Genomic DNA, 23,884 nt, shown 5'->3' on the forward strand with positions numbered 1-23,884 from the left:
ACCTCTTCTATTTTTTGTTTAAGGTGCGCGCTTGCGGTGTGTGTGTGTGTGTCGGGGGACGTGACAGGAGAGATGGCTCAGCTTTCAAAAGTCCTTGTTGCTCTTCCAGAGGGTCTGGATTTGATTCCTATCATCCACATGGCGGATAACAAACACCTGTAACTTCAGTTCCATGGGATCCGATGCCATATTCTGTAGCCCGCCCCAACTAGGCACATACATAGTGCATTCAGGCAAAAACACCCACACACTTAAAATTTAAAAACAGACTCCCTAAACAGATGTATAACATATCATATCCAGAACTTGTCGTTTTAACCGTTTGCAGAAATGCACCCCACAGTAGAAATCTTGGCGCCAACACTAGTTTTTTAGCTACAAGTTCAGCTGCCCCGGTGCTCACACGCGCGGTCCCTCAACCACATCAATGTGCCTCTGCCTCCGAGGCTGCACGCGGTTTCCTTTATCCGTAGAGCGTTCCCCATCGGCTGGCTAAACGTTCCTGTTCTGGGTGATTCCTCAGCTGCCTCTCTTTGGAAGATTCCCCTTGCCTTATTCTCCCAGATCCGGCACAGCAAACAAGTGGGCACCATAAGTCCCCAGCTCCCCCATCTGGCAGCCGCTTCCCGCAGCCGCCGGAACGTTTGTTTTGCGTGGCTCCAGTGCGCTGCGGAGGAATTTTGACAGCGCTCCCTATCGACGCTTCCGGTGAGGGTCGTCTCCCCTGGGCCCGTGAGTGCACAGCTAGGGGCCTGCGCGGGAAGCATCGAGGCTTTGGAGGTTGGAGTGTGGACCGGAGGAACCTGTAGGAGAAGACCGAGGTGCGATGCCCGGGTTGGCCTCGGGGGGACCTGGAAGGCGGAGGGAGGGGCTTGTGCAGGGGGGCAACTTCCGTCTGCCGAGCCTGGCTGCAGGCCGAGGAAGGTTCTCGCTGCCTGGGCTCTCGCTTACCGCATCCCTCTCTCTGCCCGTGTGACCTGGAGCGAGCGTGCAGCACCAGAGCTGGTCATTTCTGAGAAACACGGGCAGGGAGCGCCCTTGTCAGTCATCCTCGTGCCAGCCAGGATAAGGTGAGGCAGACTCTTGCCAGGTGCCGTGCGCGCGGCGGCTCTCGTGTTTGCTGAAAGTGTTTCCAGCCCTTTCGCCTGGACTCCGTGGACCTACTTTTAGCTTTTCGAGGGGTGGGTGGGTGTGGTGACTGAGATTCCAGGAACTGGATTAGTGTATCTGCAGTTTGGGGAGTTTTAACTCTTCCCCTTTGTAAGATTTTTAATTAAGTTGCCCTGTTAAATGCCCTTTTAAGAGCCAAAATTGGTGCAATTTTTACCTATTGGCTTTTATTTTCTCAGAACGTCAAAGAATAATAAAGAGATAAATAATAAAAAGTAATAGTATAATAAAATGTATATAAGCATAAAATAATATATAAAATGTAATAAAAATAATAAAGAAAAATACAAAGTATTTTTGATGTGATGGAACCACATTATAAAAGTTTAAAAGCAAGGTTATGCGAAGCGTGTGTGCACTCGCTCCCACTTGTCCTGGGCTCCCAGGCGTACTCCACTAGGCCCATCTAGAACAAGGTGTCGGAATGTTGGGTTTCAGTCACTTTATTTATTGCTCGAGTACATTCACCAGATGGACAGTCCCAAGATAGCGTTGAAATAGTTCATGTTGTAAAATACTGTCCCTTTAGGTTTTCAAGAGATGAAGGCTGTTAAATTGGGATAGAGGGAGACAAAGTGAAATAAAAGACAGAAGACAGGCATCTCCCAGAAGCGGGATTATCTTTTAATCAGAGCAACAGAAGGGTTGCCAGTCTCTGTGGAAGTGGAGATTGCCCTGTGGCGTTTGGGGCTTGAGAGGGAAAGGGTCTATCAGGGCGAGGGGTTCAGTGGATCATTTTCTGGCCTTACGTCTACCCTTGTGGTTTCAGATAGGAACTGTCCGTGCTGGCAGTTACTCTTGGCTTGGGGGTTTCTAGGCAAGCATTTGCCAGACAGGCAAATTGTCAGGTTTTCTGAGACAAACAAATCTCTTACAGAGATAATAAAAGACTTCTAAATTAAATGGGAAATAAACAGAATTTAAGTAATAACATTCGATTGTGGCGGGTCTCATAAAAAAAGTCCCTTGGAAGTCGTCTCCAGCCCTCTAATCTATCAATAGATTCCAAATTCCAGAAGTCTGTGTATAGGTCTAGATCTTTAGTGAGCAATTTTTTGGTGTGTGTGTTTTGTTTTGTTTTCTGAGACAGTCAGCTATGTACGTCACACATTGTCTTCAACATAGACCTGGGCACACACCTTTAATCCCAGCACTTGGGAGGCAAGAGGCAGACAGATTTCTATGAGTTTGAGGCTAACCTGGTGTGCATACAGAGTTCCAGTCTGGCAGGGCTACATAGAGAGACCCTGTTTGAACAAAAGAAAGTAGAGACCCTCCTGCTTCTGCCTCTTGAATGTGGGTGGCTTACTCACCTCATTTCTGTAGATTAAAAAAAAAGTTTCCAAGCCAAGTACTTATACCTGTAACCTCAGCGCTTGGGAGGCCGAGTGAGTTCCCGCCCACTAGGGCTACATAGTTTTAAACATTCACCGCATTACCATGACCCCTCCATATGTATGTATATATTTTCTGTTTTTGGTGTATGGTTTATTTGTGTGTCCCCTAAAAATTGATGTCTATTGTCTTTGTGTAGTTTTTACATTTTTTGAGATAGGGTCTCTTATTGAGCCTGGAGCATGTTCAGGTTTGCTAGACTGGGTGGCCACCAAGATCCCTCCTCTGCCCAATCCTGCCTCTGTCTCCTAGGGCGAGAATTACAGATATGTCTGTATGTGAGTAGAGCTGGGGATAAGAGCTCAGGTCTTTGAGTCTGCAGGAACCTCCTTCCCCTTGAGGCAGGGTCTCCTGCACCCCAAGCTGGCTTTGAACTCACGAGACCCACCTGCTTTTGTCTTTCAAGATCTGTGATAAAAGGAGTTAGTTCTCACTGCCTTTAACTTTGACCCTCCTGTCTCCACTGAGTTACAAACCTGTGCCACCTTTCTCAAAATGAGGGCTTTGTGCATAGTAGACAGTACTCTCTCAACTGAGCTGCTTCCCTAGCCTTTTTCTTTTCTGTAGAAACAGTGTTATAAAAGGAGGATAAAGTATTGCTTATAGTCTTCATTACCTTTGTCCCGGTCGGGTGTTAGAGGATGTGCTTTTGTCCTTATAGGCATGTGGTGGGGAGGGAACCTCTCCCTGCCACACTGGTCTTAGACTTGCTGCTATCCTCCATCCGAGATTATACTTGTGAGCTATCATCATCCCCAGCAATTTTGTCTTTAATTAATAAGGAAATAGATGTAATGTGAATATATATATAAAACTAAAAAGCAGAGGAGTTCAACTAATGTTAATTCTCTCATGCAGATGAAATCACTTGTAATACTTACTATGTAGAGCAGGATGGTTCCCCAATCATAGATTTGTGTGTCTGTCTGTGGAGTGCAGTGTTGAGATAGATTAAAGGCATATACTACCGTGCCCAACTAATACTTATTGAATGATCAAAAAATTCCTTTTATAGTTTTTCCTTTAATAGTTGAGATCATATTCCATATGTAATTTTGTGTCTCATTGAATTATGAGTTATAGCATTTACCTATATATAAATGATAAATTTCTATTCTCCCACCATGCCCCAAGACAGTTTCTCTGTGTGGCCCTGGTTGTCCTGGAACTGGATCTGTAGAACAGGCTGGCCTCAAACTCAGAGATCTGCCTGCCTCTGTCTGGGATTAAAGGCATACACCATCCCTGACTGGCTGATAAATTTCATTTTGCTTGAGATTTTTTTTTCCTGGTTTTTTGGGACAGGGTTTCTCTGTGTAACAGCCCTAGCTGTCCTGGAACTAGCTCTTGTAGACCAGGTTGGTCTCTAATTCACAGAGATCTGCTTGTCTCCTGAGTGCTGGGATTAAAGGTGTGTGCCACCACCACCTGGATAAATTTCATTTTAAAACATGTGGTCCTGAGACAATTCAAGCTTACAAAAAGGAGAGAAAGAACAATGAATTGGTCTCTCAGCTATAATAATTGTTGGTTATGGTTAATCTTATTCTTATTTCTCAGAATTCTTGTCTGGTGACATGTTCATGAAACAGTTTTTTATTTTTTTACATGTTTCAAATATATATATTTTTTTGTTTTTGCTTTTTTGTTTTTTGTTTTTTGAGACAGGGTTTCTCTGTAGCTTTGGAGCCTGTCCTGGAACTAGCTCTTGTAGACCAGGCTGGTCTCGAACTCACAGAGATCCACCTGCCTCTGCCTCCTGAGGGCTGGGATTAAAGGCGTGTACCACCACCGTCTGGCTAAATGTTTTCTTATATTCTGATATTTTAACTTTGTCCTTAACTATCACATAATTAAATCATTTTGTAATAACTGTCTTTAGAAAACGTGTGATCCACTTGTTTGTTTACAGTGTTGAATAAGCACATATCATTATACAAGCATGGATGAAGAGCCTGAGAGAACTAAGCGGTGGGAAGGAGGCTACGAGAGAACCTGGTAGGTAGAGTGTAAATGTCACCTGTTGTGGACATTGTCGCTTTCCCTTCAGCTTCAGTTTACATGCACCTCATGTAGAATCTCTTTTGTGTAGCTTCTGCCGTAAACTGTTAGGACATTTTAATCACAGCAAAGTCCGTTCGGACTCACTCCGTTTCCACCACCTGTAGACAACTGTGAATCTGTGACCTATAGACTCACCTTTCTTGTACATTTTATATAATTTTTTAAAATATCTTTTATGGTTTATTTAACTTTATTTTATGTGCATTGGTGTGAAGGTGTCAGATCCCCTGCAACTGGATCTTCAGACAGTTGTGAGCTGCCATGTGGGTGCTGGGAATTGAACCCTGGTCCTCTGGAAGAGCAGTCAGTGCTCTTAACCACTGAGCCATTTCTCCAGCCCCTATAAATTTTAAAGCTCATTCACGTGGATGTTTCTTTGTAATTGCTGTATAGTATCCCATGTACTGTTTTGCTACATTTTTGTTTATACATTCAGCATTTGATGGACATTTAGATCTGTTCCAGCTTTTGGCTATTGTGGATTGTACTGCTACAAAATTATATATACAAATTTTTATACATTTTAATTTTTTTGGGTTAGTACTTTTAGTTTATCTTTTCAAACCAATAAATATCGACTACAGGGAAATTCTTAAAGAAGATGAAAGTGGATCACTTAAAGCCACGATAGAAGACATTCTCTTCAAGGCAAAGAGGAAAAGGTATGAGATGCTTCTGTGAAAGAGTTACAGGAGGGGAGATATATTCCTGAAGCCTTCCTGTCTCGCTCCAGCTGTCCCTAACCCTTCCTTTTACTGTGTGCTCAGTAGGAAGCTCATCCATAGTTGACCAGGGTAAAGGACTAGCAGCGAGCCCTGCCCCCAGGAAAGTAGTGTTCAGAAACTGTCCGTGTGTATTCCAAATTTAATAATTCACTAAAAGGTACAGATTAGTTGTTTTATTGGGTTTTTGGTAGCGTGTGGTGTTGAAATGAATTATTTTTTATGATTTTAACAGAGTGTTTGAGCACCATGGACAGGTCCGACTTGGAATGGTATGTTATGATTTTTTCCTTGACTTGTGCAGAACTAGTTTGGATCAGAGGAATATTCTGACTTGATAGAATAAATGGTAAAACAACTACTTCTTAAAAATATATTTAAAATATATGGGATATTTGAATATTAAATGATATTTTTGCTTCTTCTCAAAAATGTACTTGGGAATTTCATTTGTATTTGGTAGATGCGCCACCTGTATGTGGTAGTAGATGGCTCAAGAACAATGGAGGATCAAGATTTAAAGCCCAATAGGCTGACTTGCACTTTAAAGGTAGAGTAAACGCATTTAAATCTGTGCTAAGTGTAGGGAAAGCATTTACATACACACATGTATATATGTTTAAGAATGTAGGAAATGTTGTTTTGCTTTGTTTTTCTAACTAATAATAAATGTTAGCTATGTAGAAATGCTGCTAGATCATTTTCTAAAGTATTTTTTACCCCAGGAACTAGTCTATAAATATGTTTTGAATTCTCCAACAATTTTTAAAAATTATGTATGTACATTGGTGTTTTGTCTACATGTATAAGTGTGTCAAATCCTCTGGACCTGGAGTTACAGACAGGTGTAAGCTGACATGTTGGTGCTGGAAATTGAACCCAGGTCCTCTGTAAGAGTAGCCAGTGTTCTTAACCACTGATCCATCTCTCCAGCCCACTTTTTTTTTTTTTTAAAACAAAGATATGAGCCAGGAAGATGGCTCCAAAGTGTTCGCTGTACAAGACTGACAACCTGAGTACCACTAGTTGCTCTTCCAGAGGACCCAGGCTCAATTGCCAGTGCGACAGTTCATAACTGGCCATAACTTATTGTTTCAGGAAACCAGCACCATTTTCTGACCTCCACAGGCATCAGGCACACAGGTCATGTGCAGGTATACATGCAGGCAAAACACCCATATACATAAAATAAAATAAAAATGGTGAAAGGAGAAAACTGACTAACTCTAGAAAGTTATCCTCTGACCTCCACACGTACACTGTGGTTTGTTTTTTCTCTCTTTCTCTGTCTCTGTCTTACTCACACACACACATACAAACACACCATGATAATAAAAAATTAACTTGTTTTTAAAAAAGACTTGAAGCCGTGAAGTGGTGGCTCACACTGGTGGCACACACCTTTAATCCCAGCACTCAAGAGACAGGCCAGCCTGGTCTGGTTTGAGACCAGAGTGAGTTCCAGTACAGCCAGGGCTATACAGATGAATCCTGTCTGGAAAAACAAAATAAAAACAAGATCGAAAAAACAAAACAAAAGACTTGAATAAGTAATTGCTTTGATTTATTATTTCCCTAAATTACTGGTTCTTAACTTTCCTAATGGTCTTAGGTGACCCCTGTGAAAGTGTCATTTGCCCCCAAACGGGTCACAACCCTCAGGTTGAGAACCGCTTTCTTGAGGCTAGTTATCCCCTGCCTCCCCAAGTGGTTTTCATTCTCCTTTGACTTTTGAATCTGTACTTTCAATTTAACAGATTAGATTAACAATATTCTAACTTATTTATTTAGTTTTTTTCCAGACAGAGTTTCTGTGTGGTCCTGGCTGTCCTAGAACTAATTCTGTAGAACAGACGCAGAGATCTGTTAGCCAGGGGTGCACAGTGAAACACTGTCTCACCAACACCTTGTATTTCTTCAAAGAAGTGCTACTTAATAAATAGATTCTACAGAATATTGAAATGTTCTTTATTGTTGTTATTTTGCCTTTTATAATACTTCCTTTTAATTTCCTTTTAACAGTTGTTGGAATACTTTGTAGAAGAATATTTTGATCAAAATCCTATTAGTCAGGTATGTAGATAAATGGTAGGATTCAAAACTAGATTCCCTGCTGTCAAATATAGTTTATTTCAAGAAGATGAGGCATATATTGTATGAGGTATTAAGGAAACCAGATCATGTACCTATTTTTGGTGTACTTGATAGTGAAGAGCAAGCTAGCTCAGGGTTAGACATATGCTGGGTTAATAGTGTGTAGTCAGTTCATAGCCAGATTGTCAGAAACACCATGAGGAAAAAGTTCATGTGTGTTCCGTGTTTCTTTTGCAGTTACTAATTGATAGTTCATGTATTTCTTTATGAAGAGGAAATAATTTGTTATATTAAAATATTTTTGTTTTCATTTTGAGATTGGAATAATTATAACTAAGAGTAAAAGAGCTGAAAAACTGACTGAACTCTCAGGTATGTATAAAAGTATCTTTACAAGGCTCAAGGACTGTCTTACCTAACTCTGTAATCTTCCCGTGTGGCTTGCTGATAAAGTGAAACTTTCCTCTGCATTTTAGGTGAACAACTTACTGTCCTTTTATTGAACTCTTGGGACTTACTGTTAATTGTTTCAAATTGAGTTCTGAAGTGTTGGCTGATTGCATTGAAATACACATCCTTATCCTGAAAATAATAAGATAGCCCAATTGTTAGCGATTCATAAAATTCATATAATGTTGAAATTAAATGTCTAATTAAGAAAGCAAAAAAGTATAAAAATTGAATTGGGCTATTTATGAATAGCTATAGAAATGGCTCAGAGCACTTGCTCTTTCAGGGGATCTGGGTTTGGTTCTTAGTACTCACACAGGGACTCCCAACTGTCTGTTACTCCAGTTCCAGGGGATCTGACACCCTTTTCATGTGCAGGCGAAACTCATACACATAAGTAAATAAATAAAAATTTAAAAATTAGTGGCAGTTTCTTTTGCCTTTATTATATATGCTGTTACAAATTTGTATCACTGTTTTTTGTAAAATATATTATCCCTTAAATTAGGTTCTCAGTTTTCTGTTAGTACACATAAGGGAGATGGCATACTTTCTTCACTAATAGTTCTTCCTCTAGCCACAAGGAATCAAATATACATTTGTCAAAAGTGTGCCAGGAAATCAGTTGACAATAATCCCTACTAAATAGTCCTAGAGAATGTTAGGGATGTAGCTTAATAAATAAAGCCCTGGGTTTGAATACCAATACCATAAGAAGCAAAACCAGGGGGAGGAGAGATGGCTTACTAGTTAAGAGCATTGGCTGCTCTTCCAGAGGATCCAAGTTCAATTGCTAGCACCCACATTGGCCCATAATCATCTGTAACTCCAGTTCTTGCAGATGTGATGTCGTCTTCTGGTTTGTAGGGACACCAGGCACACACATGGTGCATAGATATACATGCAGCCAAAACAGCCATTCACATTAAAAAAAAAAAACAACAAAAAACAAAAACAAAAATGCAAACCAACTCAAAGCAATTTCACTGCAAAAAGGAAATTGGCATATATTCAAAAGTGGACTGATTTCTCATGTAACTGTTATGTATACTAATGGATAAAGATTTTATATCTATATATAGCAAAATATATAGTAATATATGTGAATAAGTAATACATATATATATATATATATACATATATTCTTTTCAGTATGAAATAAGACTGTCTACCAGATATCTCTGATAAAAATACAAACTGATAGAAATTGAAGGCATTCTGTTCTTTAAAATCATAAATTTGTAGTTTGGAAACAACATGCTTTTCTATATTTCTGTATAGAATTTTATTGAAAGTTATTTCATTTTACTTTAGGAAACCCAAGGAAACACATAGCATCTTTGAAGAAAGCTGTTGATACGACCTGCAATGGAGAACCGTCTCTCTATAATTCCTTAAGCATGGCTATGCAAACCCTGAAGTCAGTATTTTAAAATTTATTTATTCTGTTTTTGATTGTGTGTCTGTGTGTGTATATGTGTGTGTGCAGGAGTTCAGCAGGCTAGAAGAGAGTGTCAGATCCCTTGGAATGGAGTTACAGGCGTTTGTGAACTGCCCAACATGGCTGCTGAGACTCGAGCTTTGTGCCTTTGCAGGAACATATCTTCCTGTAGTTGCTGAGCCATTTCTCTAGGCCCCATTTCTTTCTTTGTTTCTTTTTTTTTGTTTGTTTGTTTTTCGAGACAAGGTTTCTCTGTGGCTTTGGAGCCTGTCCTGGAACTAGCTCTGTAGACCAGGCTGGTCTCGAACTCACAGAGATCCGCCTGCCTCTGCCTCCCGAGTGCTGGGATTAAAGGCGTGAGCCACCATCGCCCGGCTTCTTTCTTTGTTTCTTCCTTCCTTTTTTGCTCTTTATCTTCGCCTTTCCCTTCTCTTTCCCCTTCCTTTCTTTCTCAGGACAGTATTTCCCATGTTGCCCAGGCTGCCCTCCAGCTTGATGTGTATCTGAGGATGACCTGAACTCCCGATTCTTCTGTCTCCACCTCCCTAGTGCTGGGATGACAGACATGCACAACCATAGCCAGTTTATATTATTATTTATAATTGTTTCAGAATTTTTTTCTGTGAGTTGTGTTGGGTTTCATGAAGCCTGTTTAACAAGAGTTAAGTAGGAAAAATCTGAAATGTCATGTATGATGTTTATTTTGATGTTGCTTATTTTTAATTTGTATTTTATCAGTTAACATGTATCTGCAATGGATTTAGAAAAATACAACAAAATTCACAGTGGTATACAAGAATTTGAAAAAAAATTTAATTAAGAATAAATTGAATGGCTAGGCATGGCATTGAATGCTAGTAACTGCAGTACACCAGAGGCTTATGAGTTTGAACTATATAGTAAGACTCTGTTGAGAGAGATTGAAATGAGATCTTTTTTCTTTCTTTTTCTTGTTTTTTTTTGAGACAGGGTTTCTTTGTGGAGCCCTAGCTGTCCTAGAACTCACTCTGTAGACCAGGTTGGCCTTGGTCTCAGAGATCCACCTGCCCCTGCCTTCCAAGTGCTGGGATTAGAGTATGCCACTACTGCCCAGTGAAATTTAGAATTGGATACCAAATAATAATCGTGAATTGACTGTAACTTTTTTTTAACATTTATTACCTTATTTTGTAGCTTAGATGTATAAACAATATGTACTCCTCATTTTGGATGAATTTTTAGCTAGTATAATTTGATCTATTGTAATGTATCCTCACCTCTCTTTGTAGACATATGCCTGGACATACAAGTAGAGAAGTACTAATCATCTTTAGCAGCCTGACAACCTGTGATCCGTCTAATATTTATGATCTCATCAAGGTAGGACCACAACTGAAGCAGACTCTAAAGAAAGTGTGGTAGTGAATTTATCACTAGTTTTCAGAACACTATTTTTCAAAGTTATTATTCATAAATGTTTTTCTTTCTCTTATGAAATATTTCATCTTTCTGGATCTTATGAAGACCCTGAAGGCAGCTAAAATCAGAGTGTCTGTTATTGGATTGTCTGCAGAGGTTCGAGTTTGCACTGTACTTGCTCGTGAAACTGGTGGTATATATCTCCATTCTCCAATAATTATAGTTACTGTGTAAGAAGAAGTTTATTAATTAAGTAGGATGTTTTGCACTATTAAACTGAAACCATTTTATGTCTGTAGTTGAGAATATAGCTGTAATCTTAAGCATATTGATTTTACTAAACAAACACTTAAAATGCAAGGAACTTTCAGTAGGTCAGTGTTTAGAGTTACAGCTTTCAAAACACTAGTAAGCTCACTTTATGTAATGCTTTGTAAAGACTGTAGCTTGGCTTTAATTTTAGTTACTATTATGCCTAGAGAATTGGATTGAGAGATTTATTTAAATTATTTTTAAATGATAATTTACTTAAAATGGTTATGAAATGTATATTTTCACATGATGAGACTTCCTTAGACTGACAGAGAAGCTCTTGTCTTTATAACTGCTGTGTTTTGCTTTGCTTGTTAGGCACATACCATGTTATTTTAGATGAAACCCATTACAAAGAGTTGTTAACACATCATGTTAGCCCTCCTCCTGCCAGTTCAAGCTCCGAATGCTCACTCATTCGTATGGGTACGTGTTTCTTCTGTGTTGGTTTACGTGGTCATTTGTGCAAGCTATTTAACATTTAAGATTTTTCTTACTTAAATCCTTTATAATAAAAAATTGCATGCTGAAGTGTGTGTTTTTTTAAAAAATATTTATTTATTTATTATGTATACAATATTCTGTCTGTGTGTATGTCTGCAGACCAGAAGAGGGCACCAGACCTAATTACAGATGGTTGTGAGCCACCATGTGGTTGCTGGGTATTGAACTCAGGACCTTTGGAAGAGCAGGCGATGCTCTTAACCTCTGAGCCATCTCTCTAGCCCCTGAAGTGTGTTTATAAAATGAAGAGAATTGATAGTTAGCTATAGTCATGACATACGAAAACACTTCTGGCCTTTTTTAGCTAGAAAGGTACAAAGGTGTTTTATTTAATGAAAAGTACTTGTGGTAAGGAATTTCTTAAATAAGCTACAAAATCTTTATTATATAATCAAAGTATGTCATACAAACCGCAAAGACAAAAGTTGCAATGAGTACACCAGTTACTCATTGATTCTCCCTCCCCCAGGAAACAGGAAATGATTGGTCATAAAAATGATCATTTCATGCTTTTTTTTTCTTCCTTCCTTCCTTCCTTCCTTCCTTCCTTCCTTCCTTCCTTCCTTCCTTTTTTCCTTCCTTCCTTTTTTCCTTCCTTCCTTTTTTCCTTCCTTCCTTTTTTCCTTCCTTTCTTTTTTCCTTCCTTCCTTCCTTCCTTCCTTCCTTCCTTCCTTCCTTCCTTCCTTCCTTCCTTCCTTCCTTCCTTCCTTCCTTCCTTTCTTTCTTTCTTTCTTTCTTTCTTTCTTTCTTTCTTTCTTTCTTTCTTTCTTTCTTTCGAGATAGGGTTTCTCTATGTAGCTAGCCCTGGCTGGCCTGCTTCAAACCCATTGATATCTACCTGCTTCTTCCTCCAATGTGCTGGGATTAAAGGTGTACATCACTATGCCTGGCATTTATAAGAATTTTTTGCTTTTATTTTCTAAAAAATTTATAATGAACACATGTTATATTGATGTTTTTAGAAGGTATGCATATATTTTTTTAAACATTAAAAAAGAATCTCCTTGCTTAATTTGCCTTTTTAAAATACCAGTGAAATGAAATGCTTTTCTACCTTTGTTTTGGCTATTTGTGATACCAGTAACTTCTTTCTCCTGTGGGTTTTTTTTTCTTCTGTTGTTTTTGTTTTTGTAAACTATGTTAATATATACTTAACTGTGTGTTGGAAAGATTGAGAGATTGAGTTAATATAGATGAAGCATTTAGAATTTTTTTTCATGTAAAGTGTATTTTATTTTAGATTTAGATTTAGGTACTTTATCTGCATGTACATCTGGATATCAGAAGATGGCACCAGACAGCTGTGAGCTACCATGTGGGTGCTGGGAATTGAACTCAGGACTTTTGGAATAGCAGTGAGTGCTCTTAACCACTGAGCCATCTCTTCAGCCCTAGAATAATTTTTATTTTTATGTGCATTGGTATTTTGCCTGCATGTGTATCAGTGTGAGGGTACCAGATTCCCTGGAACTGGAGTTACAGAATTGCTGGCAATTGAGCCCAGTTCCTCAGCCAGTATTCTTAACTGCTGAATCATCTCTCCAGTTCCTAGAATAATTCATGATGTAAATATTTAGTAATTTTTTCAGTGATATGTTTGCCAGTCTTTTAAATTTAGTGATATATTTTTTTACTCCATTTGAAAGTTATTATTTAACTTATAGTTTATTTGAAATACTTTCTCTTCATGCATCTAATGCAAATAATTTACCTTACTTTAAAACAAAAACTAGCAAACAATATCTCTTTATGATGCTCACACTGGCCTCAAATTCCAGGGTTCATGAAATCTTTTTGCCTTTACCTCCTAAGTAGCTGGAACTACTGGTGTGTTGTATTGCACTACCCTTGCTGTTTTTGTTCATTTGTTTAACTATTTTGTGATGCTGGAGATTAAACCTCAGGCCTTCTACATACTAAATACATGCCATACATACTTAAGTTTTTCTTAAGTTTGTTTTTATTTGTAGATCCATTTTTCAGTTTTATGTAATGATCTCTCTTGCTCTCATCTTTCTGGTTTCTGCTTTTCCTGAAATTTCTTCCATATCTATTCCCTTAAATTTCAAAAATTTAAAATTTAAAACAAATATGTACTTAAAGAGAAACTATATCATGTAATGTATATTTATTTCTATTAGGAGCTATACAAAATGTGCGAACTGTTTCTTTTTAGATGCAGTATTAGTAAATTAAAATATAGATAGACATTTTGGAATGTGAGGTCATATGTATAGCTAGATCGTTTCCCTTTTCTCTACTTTTTCTTATACCTTTGAATTAGAGTTTTATCATATTATGATAGGCAAATATATCCTGAGAGGTAGGAAAGAGCTTTCATACAACTTTGTTGATTTTCTAGTAGGACTATTTTTAGATTCATAGTTCTAAAATTCTGTTCTTTGTCCATAAAAAGAAATTAATACTTTAATTTTTTTAAATTTATAAAGGATTTCCTCAGCATACCATTGCTTCTTTGTCTGATCAGGATGCAAAACCATCCTTCAGCATGGCGTAAGTAGAGAGCAATTGTCAATGATATTTTAGCATTCAAAATTTATTCCTCTAAGTTTTAGCTTAGATAGAAGGTCTTAAAATACAATGATTTTTATAAACTAATAACATGTACATGGCCATAAAAAGAAATGATCCTTTTGTATATGTCTATGCTATGATAGTCAGGATATATTACTAAATAAAATGGCAAGGCTGGGTGGTGGTGGTGCACACCTTTAATCCCAACACTTGGGAGGCAGAGACAGGTGGATCTCTGTGAGTTCAAGACCAACCCAGTCTACAGAGCGAGTTCCAGGACGGGCTCCAAAGCTATAGAGAAACCCTTTCTCAAAAAACAAACAAAAAAACCCAGAGTGACAAACAAAGACAAGGTAGAAATGTATACTACATTACCAGTCACCTAAATTAAAGGTGGGGAGGGATACTGGCTCACACCTGTAATTCCAGGACTCAGGGAGACTGAGGCAAGGTGATAGTGTTTAGTTTGAGGTCACTCTGGTCTGTAGAATGAGATCCTGTGTCAAAAAGCCATAAAGAATAAATAAAAGAAAAATGCAGATATGAGTAAATATATTTACTTGTTTATTCTAAGGACAAAAAATAATATTGGGAATAGAAAGTAAAAAAAAAAAACCATTAACCTTGGTGGGTGCTTGGGTAACTTAGGGAGGCTCTTCTCAGAATAAAAAGGGAAAGGAAGGTTGGCTAAAGCTAAGTGGTAAAGTGTGTAACTATTCTGCATAAGGCTGCACAAAGGACATTTGATAGAGCCCATAGTAATGGGGTCACATTAGGTTAGTGGCTGATCTAGACCAGACAAGTGATACTAAAAACAAATTTTGAGTAGATCAGTAAGTATCTCAGTTACTTTATTCTAAAACAAAGCTCTGAATGTTAATGGAGAAAAAAGTTAGCACAATTTATAGTATCGAGAGCATGCAGAAGTGACCAGGCAGCCAGCTGTGCTGATGTATTGTCATATGCCAGCCAGCACTCGGGGATGAGATAGGAGGATCATGGCAAGTTTAAGGCTGGCTAGCTTGGGTTGTAAAGAAAACTGGGAAGAGAGGGAAGGAATAAAGGAGAGGGTGGGAAGGAGGCAGAGAAATTGGTGGTGGTGGTAGGGATTTCCCTAGAGAGAGAATATGAGATAATGAGAAAAGATAGAGATAAAGAAAAAATAAAGAATGGAGAACACTTACTAGAATTAGGAGATGAGTATTAAAATAGCCAATGTAAATACACTTTATAATTCTCTAAGCGAAAGAGAACTTGACAATGTATTAAAAGACTTTTAGAAATGAAATCAAACTTCTAGAAATGAGGAATATAATGTCTGTGATGAAAAGTGCATTGGAGGGCCTGAAGAGATGGCTCAGTGGTTAAGATCACATAACTTTCCTCCACAGGACCAAAGTTTGGTTCCTAGTACCTACATTAGGCAGGCCACAGCTGCCGGTAGCTCCAGGTCTGGGGGATCTAATACCTCTGGTCTCTGAAGGCACCTGTACTCATGTGCACATACTCACTCACAGACATACACACTCACACAAAATTAAAAATTAAGTCTTAAGAAAAGCACAGTGGTTGGGATGAACAGAGTAGTCAGTGCAGGAGAAGGTAAAAACAATGAATTCAGAGGCAGCAAGAGAAACTTCAAAATAAAGACAGAAAAAAGTCGAGCATTAGTGAGCAATGAAACATACATGTTTTCAAGTAAAATTTTACTCATTTATCTATGTAATACATATTTTTTAAGACCTGATCTCATTATGTAGCTCTAGCTGGCCTAGAACTCACTATTAGACCAGGCTGGCCTTGAACTCACAGATATCTCCTTGCCCTGTCTTCCGAATGCTGGGATTGAGTTACATACTTTCTTTAGCTTTTTTCACCTTTTAAAAATAACTGTTTTCTCCTACAGGCATTTGGATAATAGCACTGAGCCAGGACTTACATTGGGAGGCTATTTCTGCCCACAGTGTCGAGCAAAGTACTGTGAGCTTCCTGTTGAATGTAAAATATGTGGTAAGAACTCCATTATTTTTCACTCAATAAATTAGTATTGAATAACTTCCTATCTATATAGCTGCTGAAATAAACATAGAGTCCTGCTTATTATGAATTTAATTTGTACATAGAAAGTAGAAGTAGGGGCTGGCGAGATGGCTCAGCGGTTAAGAGCACTGCCTGCTCTTCCAAAGGTCCTGAGTTCAATTCCCAGCAACCACATGGTGGCTTACAACCATCTGTAATGAGATCTGGTGCCCTCTTCTAGCCCATATATGCAGGCAGAATATTGTATACTTAATAAATAAATATTAAAAAAAAGAAAGTAGAAGTAATCCACTTCTAAGAATAAACATATCATTATAAATGTTTCCTTATTCTCTTTCTGATAAGTATATTTTTTAAAAGCACCTTAATAGACAATTTTGGGCTCTTACTATAATCTATATATAAATAGAATGAGGAATTAATATAATTCTAAGACCTTTCATTTTTAAGTAAGCAAATTGTTTTCTAAGAGGGGGGTTGCATTTAGTGACAGAACAAATTCTATCCTGGAATCTTTTTTTATGGCTGCAGGTAAAAAACACTCAAGGTCCTAAAAATACTGAGTGCTGGGTGTGTAGCATAGTGTCAGGTTCTTAGTGTGTGTGAGACCCTAGATTTGATTCCCCACAAGAAAATAAAAATACTTTGTCTAAGTGTGTCGTTTGACTTTTCAGCTACTGTCTTAATGAGGTTGTGCTTATTATTTCTGTCTTTATGCATCAGGTCTTACTTTGGTGTCTGCTCCTCACTTGGCACGATCTTACCATCATTTATTTCCTTTGGATGCTTTTCAAGAAATTTCCCTAGAAGAATATAATGGAGAAAGGTATATGAGTTTTGATTAATTTTTATGTTGTAGTTGTAAACTAATATTTGAATAGTTACCACCTAATGTTATATTAATTTGTGCAAAGTTACATCTAATATAGAAAATGACATGTAGAATACTCTATATTTCTAGAAATCTGTTTATTTCCCTAAGCTCCCATATTGTAGTTGAGAGTGATGTGTACTGTTTCGGTGGGGAGTGGGGGTTGGGGTGGGGCCTAAAAATGGCTCAGTGTTTAGGAGCGTGTACTGCTCATGGAGAGGACCCTGATTGGTTTCCCAGCACCTTGGAGCTGCCTGTACTTCCAGCTCTAGGAGATTCTACGCGTTCTCTCCTACATAAACCCATATGTGTGCATATACATAATTAAAATTAATCTTTTCTCTTTTTTTTGTTTTTTGAGGCAGGGTTTCTCTGTAGCTTTACAGTCTGTCCTAGAACTCACTCTGTAGACCAGGCTGACCCCAAACTCATGGAGAGCCACCTGCCTTTGCCTCTGCCTCCTGAGTCCTGGGATTAAAGGTGTGCACCAGCATTGCCAGCTGATATGGCTGTTTTGTAATAAATTCTGAGAGCCTGTGGGCAGGCTTGATGCTATGCATTGATTTTAGGGCCTTGTGCCTGCTGAGGTTGTATTCTACTGCTGAGGTATATGAGGTATATACCAGTCCCAGTTCTAAGAACTCTTTCCTCTTTTTTTTTTTAATGTTTAAATGCTGTGTGTTTTCAAATTTTAAACAACAGATACATTAAATTAAAATTAATTAAAGTCAGCTAAACATAAGCCTCAGTCATTCAAGCCTGTCTCTGGATCTTTTTCTTTTTGCAAATGTGTGGGGTCATATTTTGTAAATAATTGCTTTTTTTTTTTTTGGTTTTTTGAGACAGGGTTTCTCTGTAGCTTTGGAGCCTGTCCTGGAACTAGCTCTTATAGATCAGGCTGGCCTCGAACTCACAGAGATTTGCCTGCCTCTGCTGGGATTAAAGGCGTATGCCACCACTGCCCAGCATAATTGCTTTTTAAAATTGTTTTTATTGAGCTATACATATTTCTGCACTCCCCTTCCTTCCTTCCCTGAACTCTTAACTCTTACAACCAGTCCTGGAAAACAAAGCCACAGGCATCCACTATATGTAACAAATTCCTTGGTGACCTCTAGGATTCTCTGCTATTCACTGTATTTTGGAGAACTGAAAAATAATAATTCAAATATTTTCTGTAGGGATCAAAGTCTCATAAAATTCTAGTTTAGAAAGCATGTGTTTATTTAATCATAATGAAAATAATAACTAAGCTTTGGGTTATGTGATGACCTGGGGCATATTGTATAATTTTTCTTGTTGTTCTGAGGAATTATAAACAGGGTTTATTGGGTATACTGCAAGGGACACAGGCTAGACTATAAGAAGAGTTCCGTAACCCATACTATATAGTTAAAAGAACTATTGACTTCTTAAAATGCTCCCTAAAAGTCAGGTATAAATACAATTATTTATTAAAGAATTCTAGGTTCTAAGATTTTGCTAAATCATTTTATTTATTTATTTATTTATTAAATTTTATTTATTATTTTTTAACATATGGGTATTTTGTCTGCCTGTATGCTTACAGGCCAGAGGAGGGTATCAGATTACATTGTAGATGGTTGTGAGCCACCATGTGGTTGCTGGGACTTGAACTCAGGACCTCTAGAAGAGCAGTCAGTGCCCTTAACCACTGAGCTACCTCTCCAGCCCGCTAAATTATTTTAATGAGTGAGAGCAAGTAATGATTGTCAAACTTTTTTTTTTTTCAGGTTTTGTTATGGATGTCAGGGGGAATTGAAAGACCAACATGTAAGTTCATTGGCTTTATCAACATTAAGTGATACATTAGAAATATTGAGACAATGACACTGTAATAAGTTGTAAATAGATTGGTGAAGGTCAGGCTTGTATCAGGTTGTTCTCTATAAGACAATAAGTAGAAAGAGTTAAGATGGGAACAAAGTAGTTTAAATGGTTTGTCATTCTCATTCTAACTCACTGTAGGGGATTTTAATACCCTTCAGTTTTTCAAGCTAAAATACATTTAGTTTAGAAATATTGTAGTATTATACTTTAGGATCTATTATAATTTATTTTGAAATTAGAACTATGGTTCATAAACAAAACATTGTGCTAATAAGAAAATACTTTAAACTTCTTTTGATGACAGAGCCAGGTGTAGTGGCATGCGCCTATAATTTCAGCTATTGGGACGGTAAGGCCAAGAAATACTTGAGCTAGGAATTCAAGGTCACCCTGGGCAGCAGAGTGAATAGCAGAGTTTAGAGCTGAGAGCACAGGCTTGTGCTCCCATGCCCTGCTTGCTTTCACAGATAGGTACAATAGCAAGTGCATAATGTCATAGCTGTTCGTTCAGGAGGCTGAGGCAGGAGGGTCTGAAGTTTAGGACCAATGTGGGTAATATAGTCCCATTTTTCAAAAATAAACAAGTAATAATAAAGAAAACAAGTAGAAAGAGAAATGTCTTTTTTCTTTTCATTAAATTTTATATCCCTTAGTACCAGTGGAGTAGGTCAGTGGTAGAGGCCTGGCTTTGAATCCCTGCACTGAACAAAAGGGTTTGCATTTTCTTTGTCATTAGTAGCTTTGTTCTCACCAGAACCACTTTAAAAAATCATTTGGCAGTATTAAAATTTATTATTATTATTGTGTGCGAGAGTATAATGTATGTGTGAGAGTGTGGGCACATGTGCCAAGTGCGTGTGTGAGGTCAGAGGACAACTTCTGGGAGCCATTTTTCTCCTGCAATTTTTATATGGGTTTTGAGGATCAAATTTAGGTTTGCGTGGTACTTTATGCTTTGAGCTGCATCCATCCTTCCATCTTTATTTTATTTTATTTTTTTGTAATTACACGAGGCTTTAATTGATGAGATGAGACTCATAACCCACGCAGGGGAAGAGTTCGACCCCGAGTGACCTGGAGAAGGGGTTTTTAGAGGAAGAAACCACAGCCCAATAATAGGGGCAGAGAGGGAGTCACAGAAAGTCACAAGGGGACAACTCCCTGCCTCTCAAGATCACTCAAGGTCATAATCAGCTAGTTCCCAAAATCACAAGGGGGAAACTCCCTGTTTCTCAAGATTATTCTCAAGATTACAATCTAACTTTATCTTCAGCTAGTTCCTGAAACACAGTCACTGAACCAGCTAATCCTAGATTTTTGATCTTCTCTTCCTGCTTGGATTTTTGGCTATTTTCATCCTGCTGGTGGGGTCTGGATTTATCCAGGTCTTTCAGTTCCAGTCCTGGTGGAGAACACTTCTAGAAACCTTGGGGCTGGAGAGATGGCTCAGTGGTTAAGAGCATTGCCTGCTTTTCCAAAGGTCCTGAGTTCAATTCCCGGCAGCCACATGGTGGCTCACAACCATCTTTAAAGAGGTCTGGTGCCCTCTTCTGGCCTTGGTCTGAGCAACTCAGAAAGTTTCTTGGACCCCAGAGTCCTGCCTGTTCTCTCTGGGAGAATGACCTTTCCCTCTGGTGTCCTCCACAACCCCTGGGTGTAGCTGTCCACTTCCCTCCCATGGAGGGAGTCTCAGGTAGTAGCACCAGGTAGGGCTATGTCATCATAATATAAATAGGCCCCACTGGTCTCAGGGCCGTTTGTTGGGAAGCAAGGTCAGTGGCCCAGCAGTGACACCAAATAGCTTCTTGGGAGGCCAAGGTTTTTCTTTTTTGTTATTTTTTTTTCCCAGAGAGGATTTCTCTGGCTGTTCTCCAACTCACAGAGATCCGCAGGCCTCTGCTTTCTGAGTCCAGATCCCATCCATCCATCTTTAAATGAACAGTACAACTTTCTCTGTCTGTATAATGCTATGTGTGTATGTTTTCAGGGCTGACCACTAGTCCTGGATAGCCCATTGGGAAGACTTTCTCCCACTCTCAGTGTTCCATGGTTGCTTATAGTTCTTTGTGTTGTTGGGTTGATGCCCCATGGGCTTGGCACATGTGCCCACACTCTCACACATACATTATACTCTCACGCAATAATAATAATAAATTTTAATACTGCCAAATGATTTTTTAAAGTGGTTCTGGTGAGAACAAAGCTACTAATGACAAAGAAAATGCAAACCCTTTTGTTCAGTGCAGGGATTCAAAGCCTACGTTCGTGTTAGCATGTCTTCTGATGTCCTTGTTCAGCTAATGTTTAGGCAGTCACATTAGTGCGACTTCATGGGTGTAGCTTCTCTAACATTTCTAGGAGATAGAATCTCACAACATACTCTCTATTTCTGGCTCTTAGAATCTTCCTATGCTCTCTTTTGCAATGATTCCTGAACCTTAGGTGCAGGAGTTGTATTGTATCAGTGGGATTGGGTTCCATAACTCTGCATTTTGATTGGTTGTGGTTTTCTGTAACGGTCTCTATCTGTTGCAAAGAGAAGTTTCTATAGCTGGAGACTTCTCTGTCCTTCTCGATCCTACTGGACCGGTTTCTCTTCTGCCTCTGGTCCCCACAGCCACTTATAAAATAATCATTTGGAGGCTTAATATTAATTATAACTATTTGGTCAATGGTTCAGGCTTCTTACTGGCTAGCTCTGCATATTAATAAACCCAGTTCTAATAATCTGTGCATCACTACGTGTCCCATGGCTTACCAGCAATGTTCTGGATCTTACTCCTCCCGTGACTGCTGGCATCTCCACGACTCCTCCTTCTTTTTCCCCATCTCTCTGCTTGGATTTCTCGTCTAGCTGCATTCTGCCCTGCCATAGGCCAAAGCAGCTTCTTTTTTTTTTTTTAATGTTTATTTATTTATTATGCATACAGTATTCTGTGTTTATGCCTGCATGCCAGAAGAGGGCACCAGACCCCATTACAGATGGTTGTGAGCCACCATGTGGTTGCTGGGAATTGAACTCAGGATCCCTGGAACAGCAGCCAGTGCTCTTAACCTCTGAGCCATCTCTCCAGCCCCAAGCAGCTTCCTTTTTAACCAGTGGTAATAAAACATATTTACAGCATACAGAGGGGCATCCTGCATCATGTTTCCTTCATGAGGACTACAGTTATCTGTGGGTATACAAATATTTAGAATTAGTATTTTCGCTAGTTTGGTAAACTGGTGGTTGTAGATTCTCCTCCAAGATTTAACTAACTCAGGTTGGTAGACTAGGTTTCTAGTACCAGGCGTAATTTCTCTCTTGTTGAGTAGACCTTTAGAGACCCGTTGATTACTACTGAAGTATGCGTGCTACTATTACACCCTTAGGGCTGTCGTGCCTTGCTGGTTATTCTTGAATAGCTGGGTAGGACTGTTGGTTGCTTTCCTCCTTGGAAAACAAATATGGATCCTAATGGTACCATGAAAACTGGGCCTCAGGGAGGAGGCTTCCAAGTCAGTTTCCTGAGGACTAGCTGTCATGTTACCAGAAGGTGCTCCATTGTCAGTTTTAAAGAACACATCTTAGTGTAGTGATTTGGAATCTGTGTGTTGTTGCCCTAGAAATCTTAGACCAAAGTGCAAAGATCCCCATATGTAATGTTGATAAAATAATGCATTTTTTTCTTTATGTCTTATGTGTTTCATTTGACATACTCTTGTGTTTGTTTTTGTGCTTTGCTTTTTTGAGATGGGATCTTGTAGCCCAGGCTGGCTTGGACCTTGATTCGTAGGCTAGGATGACTTTGAGTTTGTGATCTTCCTGTCTCCAATTCTCAAGTGCTTTAATTATAGGTGTGTATCTACCCTCGCTCCCAGATGTTTGCCATATTCCTTAAAGATTTAATAGGGGAATATAGCTTTTGTAATTGAGAGTTCATTCCCTAAGAATAATCAATCTGTAGTAAGTTTTTGTGCTTTTCTTTTTATTTTAATTGTCAAATGCCTTCAAATCTAGTACTGGTTTTAGATTCATGTGTCTTCCCCAAGTTGTTATTTAAAAGCAAGTAATCGTGACTGTCTTATAATAGAATAGACTTTAAGGTCTCAAAACAGAGTAGCTCCTTACTCCTAAGGGCCAACTTAAGAGGAAAATATGTATTGGATTTGAGAAAACTGTGTTATATTTAGTACTTGGAAGCAATACAGTATATAGGTGGGTAGGGAAGATTGATGAGAGCAGAGAGCAAGGCTTTACATGTCTCTGGCTGTGCTGCACTTGGCTTTTGGAAACTAGCTTGGTTCATTCACTTCTCCTTTTCATTGCAGGTCTATATTTGCACAGTGTGCCAAAACGTTTTCTGTGTGGATTGTGATGTTTTTGTTCATGACTCTCTCCACTGTTGTCCTGGCTGTATTCATAAGATCCCAACTCCTGCAAGTATTTGATTCCAACATGTAGGACACACACTGAGTGGGTTAAGAAGCTTGTAACTTAAATAAAATGATTCTTTGAATAAATTGATTCTCTAACTAAAACATGAAAATACTTTGAAAGAAGAATCTGACTTCAGAAACTTTTGCTATGAACTGTTTTCTATGAAAGAATATTTTTATTTATATTCTATCAAAAATATGCATATAGATTCAATTAATTTTGTTTTATTTTGAGTCATATTTTCAGTTTAACTCAGTATTATATATTAATTACTTACAGTGACTAAATTGATGTCATAGTCTCAATTTTTGTTTTTAGATTGTTATTTAAATGCTTGTGTGGGTGTATACATGAGTTTATGTTCATCATAACGTGTGTAGATGCCCACAGGGTTCAGAAGAGGGGTCAGATCTCCTGGAACTGGAGTTAAAAGGCATCTGTAAACTGCTCAGTGTGGGTACTGGGAACCGAACCCAGGTCCTGTGCAAGAGCAGCAAGTGCTTTAATCACTGAGCCATCTCTCCAGCTCCAGAGGATGTTCTTTAAGAAAAAAAAAACGTGCGTGCGGGATCACACACACACACACACACACACACACACACACACACACACACACA

General features: G+C 38.6%; 1 protein-coding gene across 2 annotated transcripts; it reads left to right on the plus strand.

Moving 5' to 3' along the window:
• Positions 1-675: 675 nt before the first annotated feature.
• LOC142851960 (general transcription factor IIH subunit 2) lies at positions 676-23,558 on the plus strand. 2 transcript variants are annotated; one of them, XM_075976205.1, is made up of 16 exons: positions 676-821; positions 4,478-4,563; positions 5,214-5,291; positions 5,587-5,623; positions 5,815-5,901; positions 7,374-7,424; positions 7,763-7,817; positions 9,210-9,315; positions 10,605-10,695; positions 10,840-10,927; positions 11,365-11,472; positions 14,001-14,064; positions 15,992-16,095; positions 16,849-16,951; positions 18,751-18,790; positions 23,159-23,558. In XM_075976205.1, exons 2-16 carry the CDS (start codon positions 4,508-4,510, stop codon positions 23,276-23,278), a joined length of 1,188 nt encoding a protein of 395 aa, XP_075832320.1. In that variant the 5' UTR covers positions 676-821; positions 4,478-4,507; the 3' UTR covers positions 23,279-23,558. The 2 variants fall into 2 exon arrangements, with proteins under 2 accessions (XP_075832320.1, XP_075832321.1); XM_075976206.1 differs by lacking the exon at positions 676-821 and adding an exon at positions 881-1,070.
• Positions 23,559-23,884: the final 326 nt, after the last annotated feature.

This window comes from Microtus pennsylvanicus, chromosome 6 (assembly GCF_037038515.1).
Source record: "Microtus pennsylvanicus isolate mMicPen1 chromosome 6, mMicPen1.hap1, whole genome shotgun sequence".
Taxonomy (NCBI): Eukaryota; Metazoa; Chordata; class Mammalia; order Rodentia; family Cricetidae; genus Microtus; species Microtus pennsylvanicus.

Excerpts from the sequence above, each read along its gene's own strand:
- LOC142851960 (XM_075976205.1), top strand. The coding sequence starts at position 4,508 with ATGGATGAAGAGCCTGAGAGAACTAAGCGGTGGGAAGGAGGCTACGAG. Across the intron at positions 10,928-11,364 it reads ACTTGCTCGTGAAACTGGTG|GCACATACCATGTTATTTTA; the intron begins GTATATATCTCC and ends TTTGCTTGTTAG. Across the intron at positions 11,473-14,000 it reads ATGCTCACTCATTCGTATGG|GATTTCCTCAGCATACCATT; the intron begins GTACGTGTTTCT and ends AAATTTATAAAG.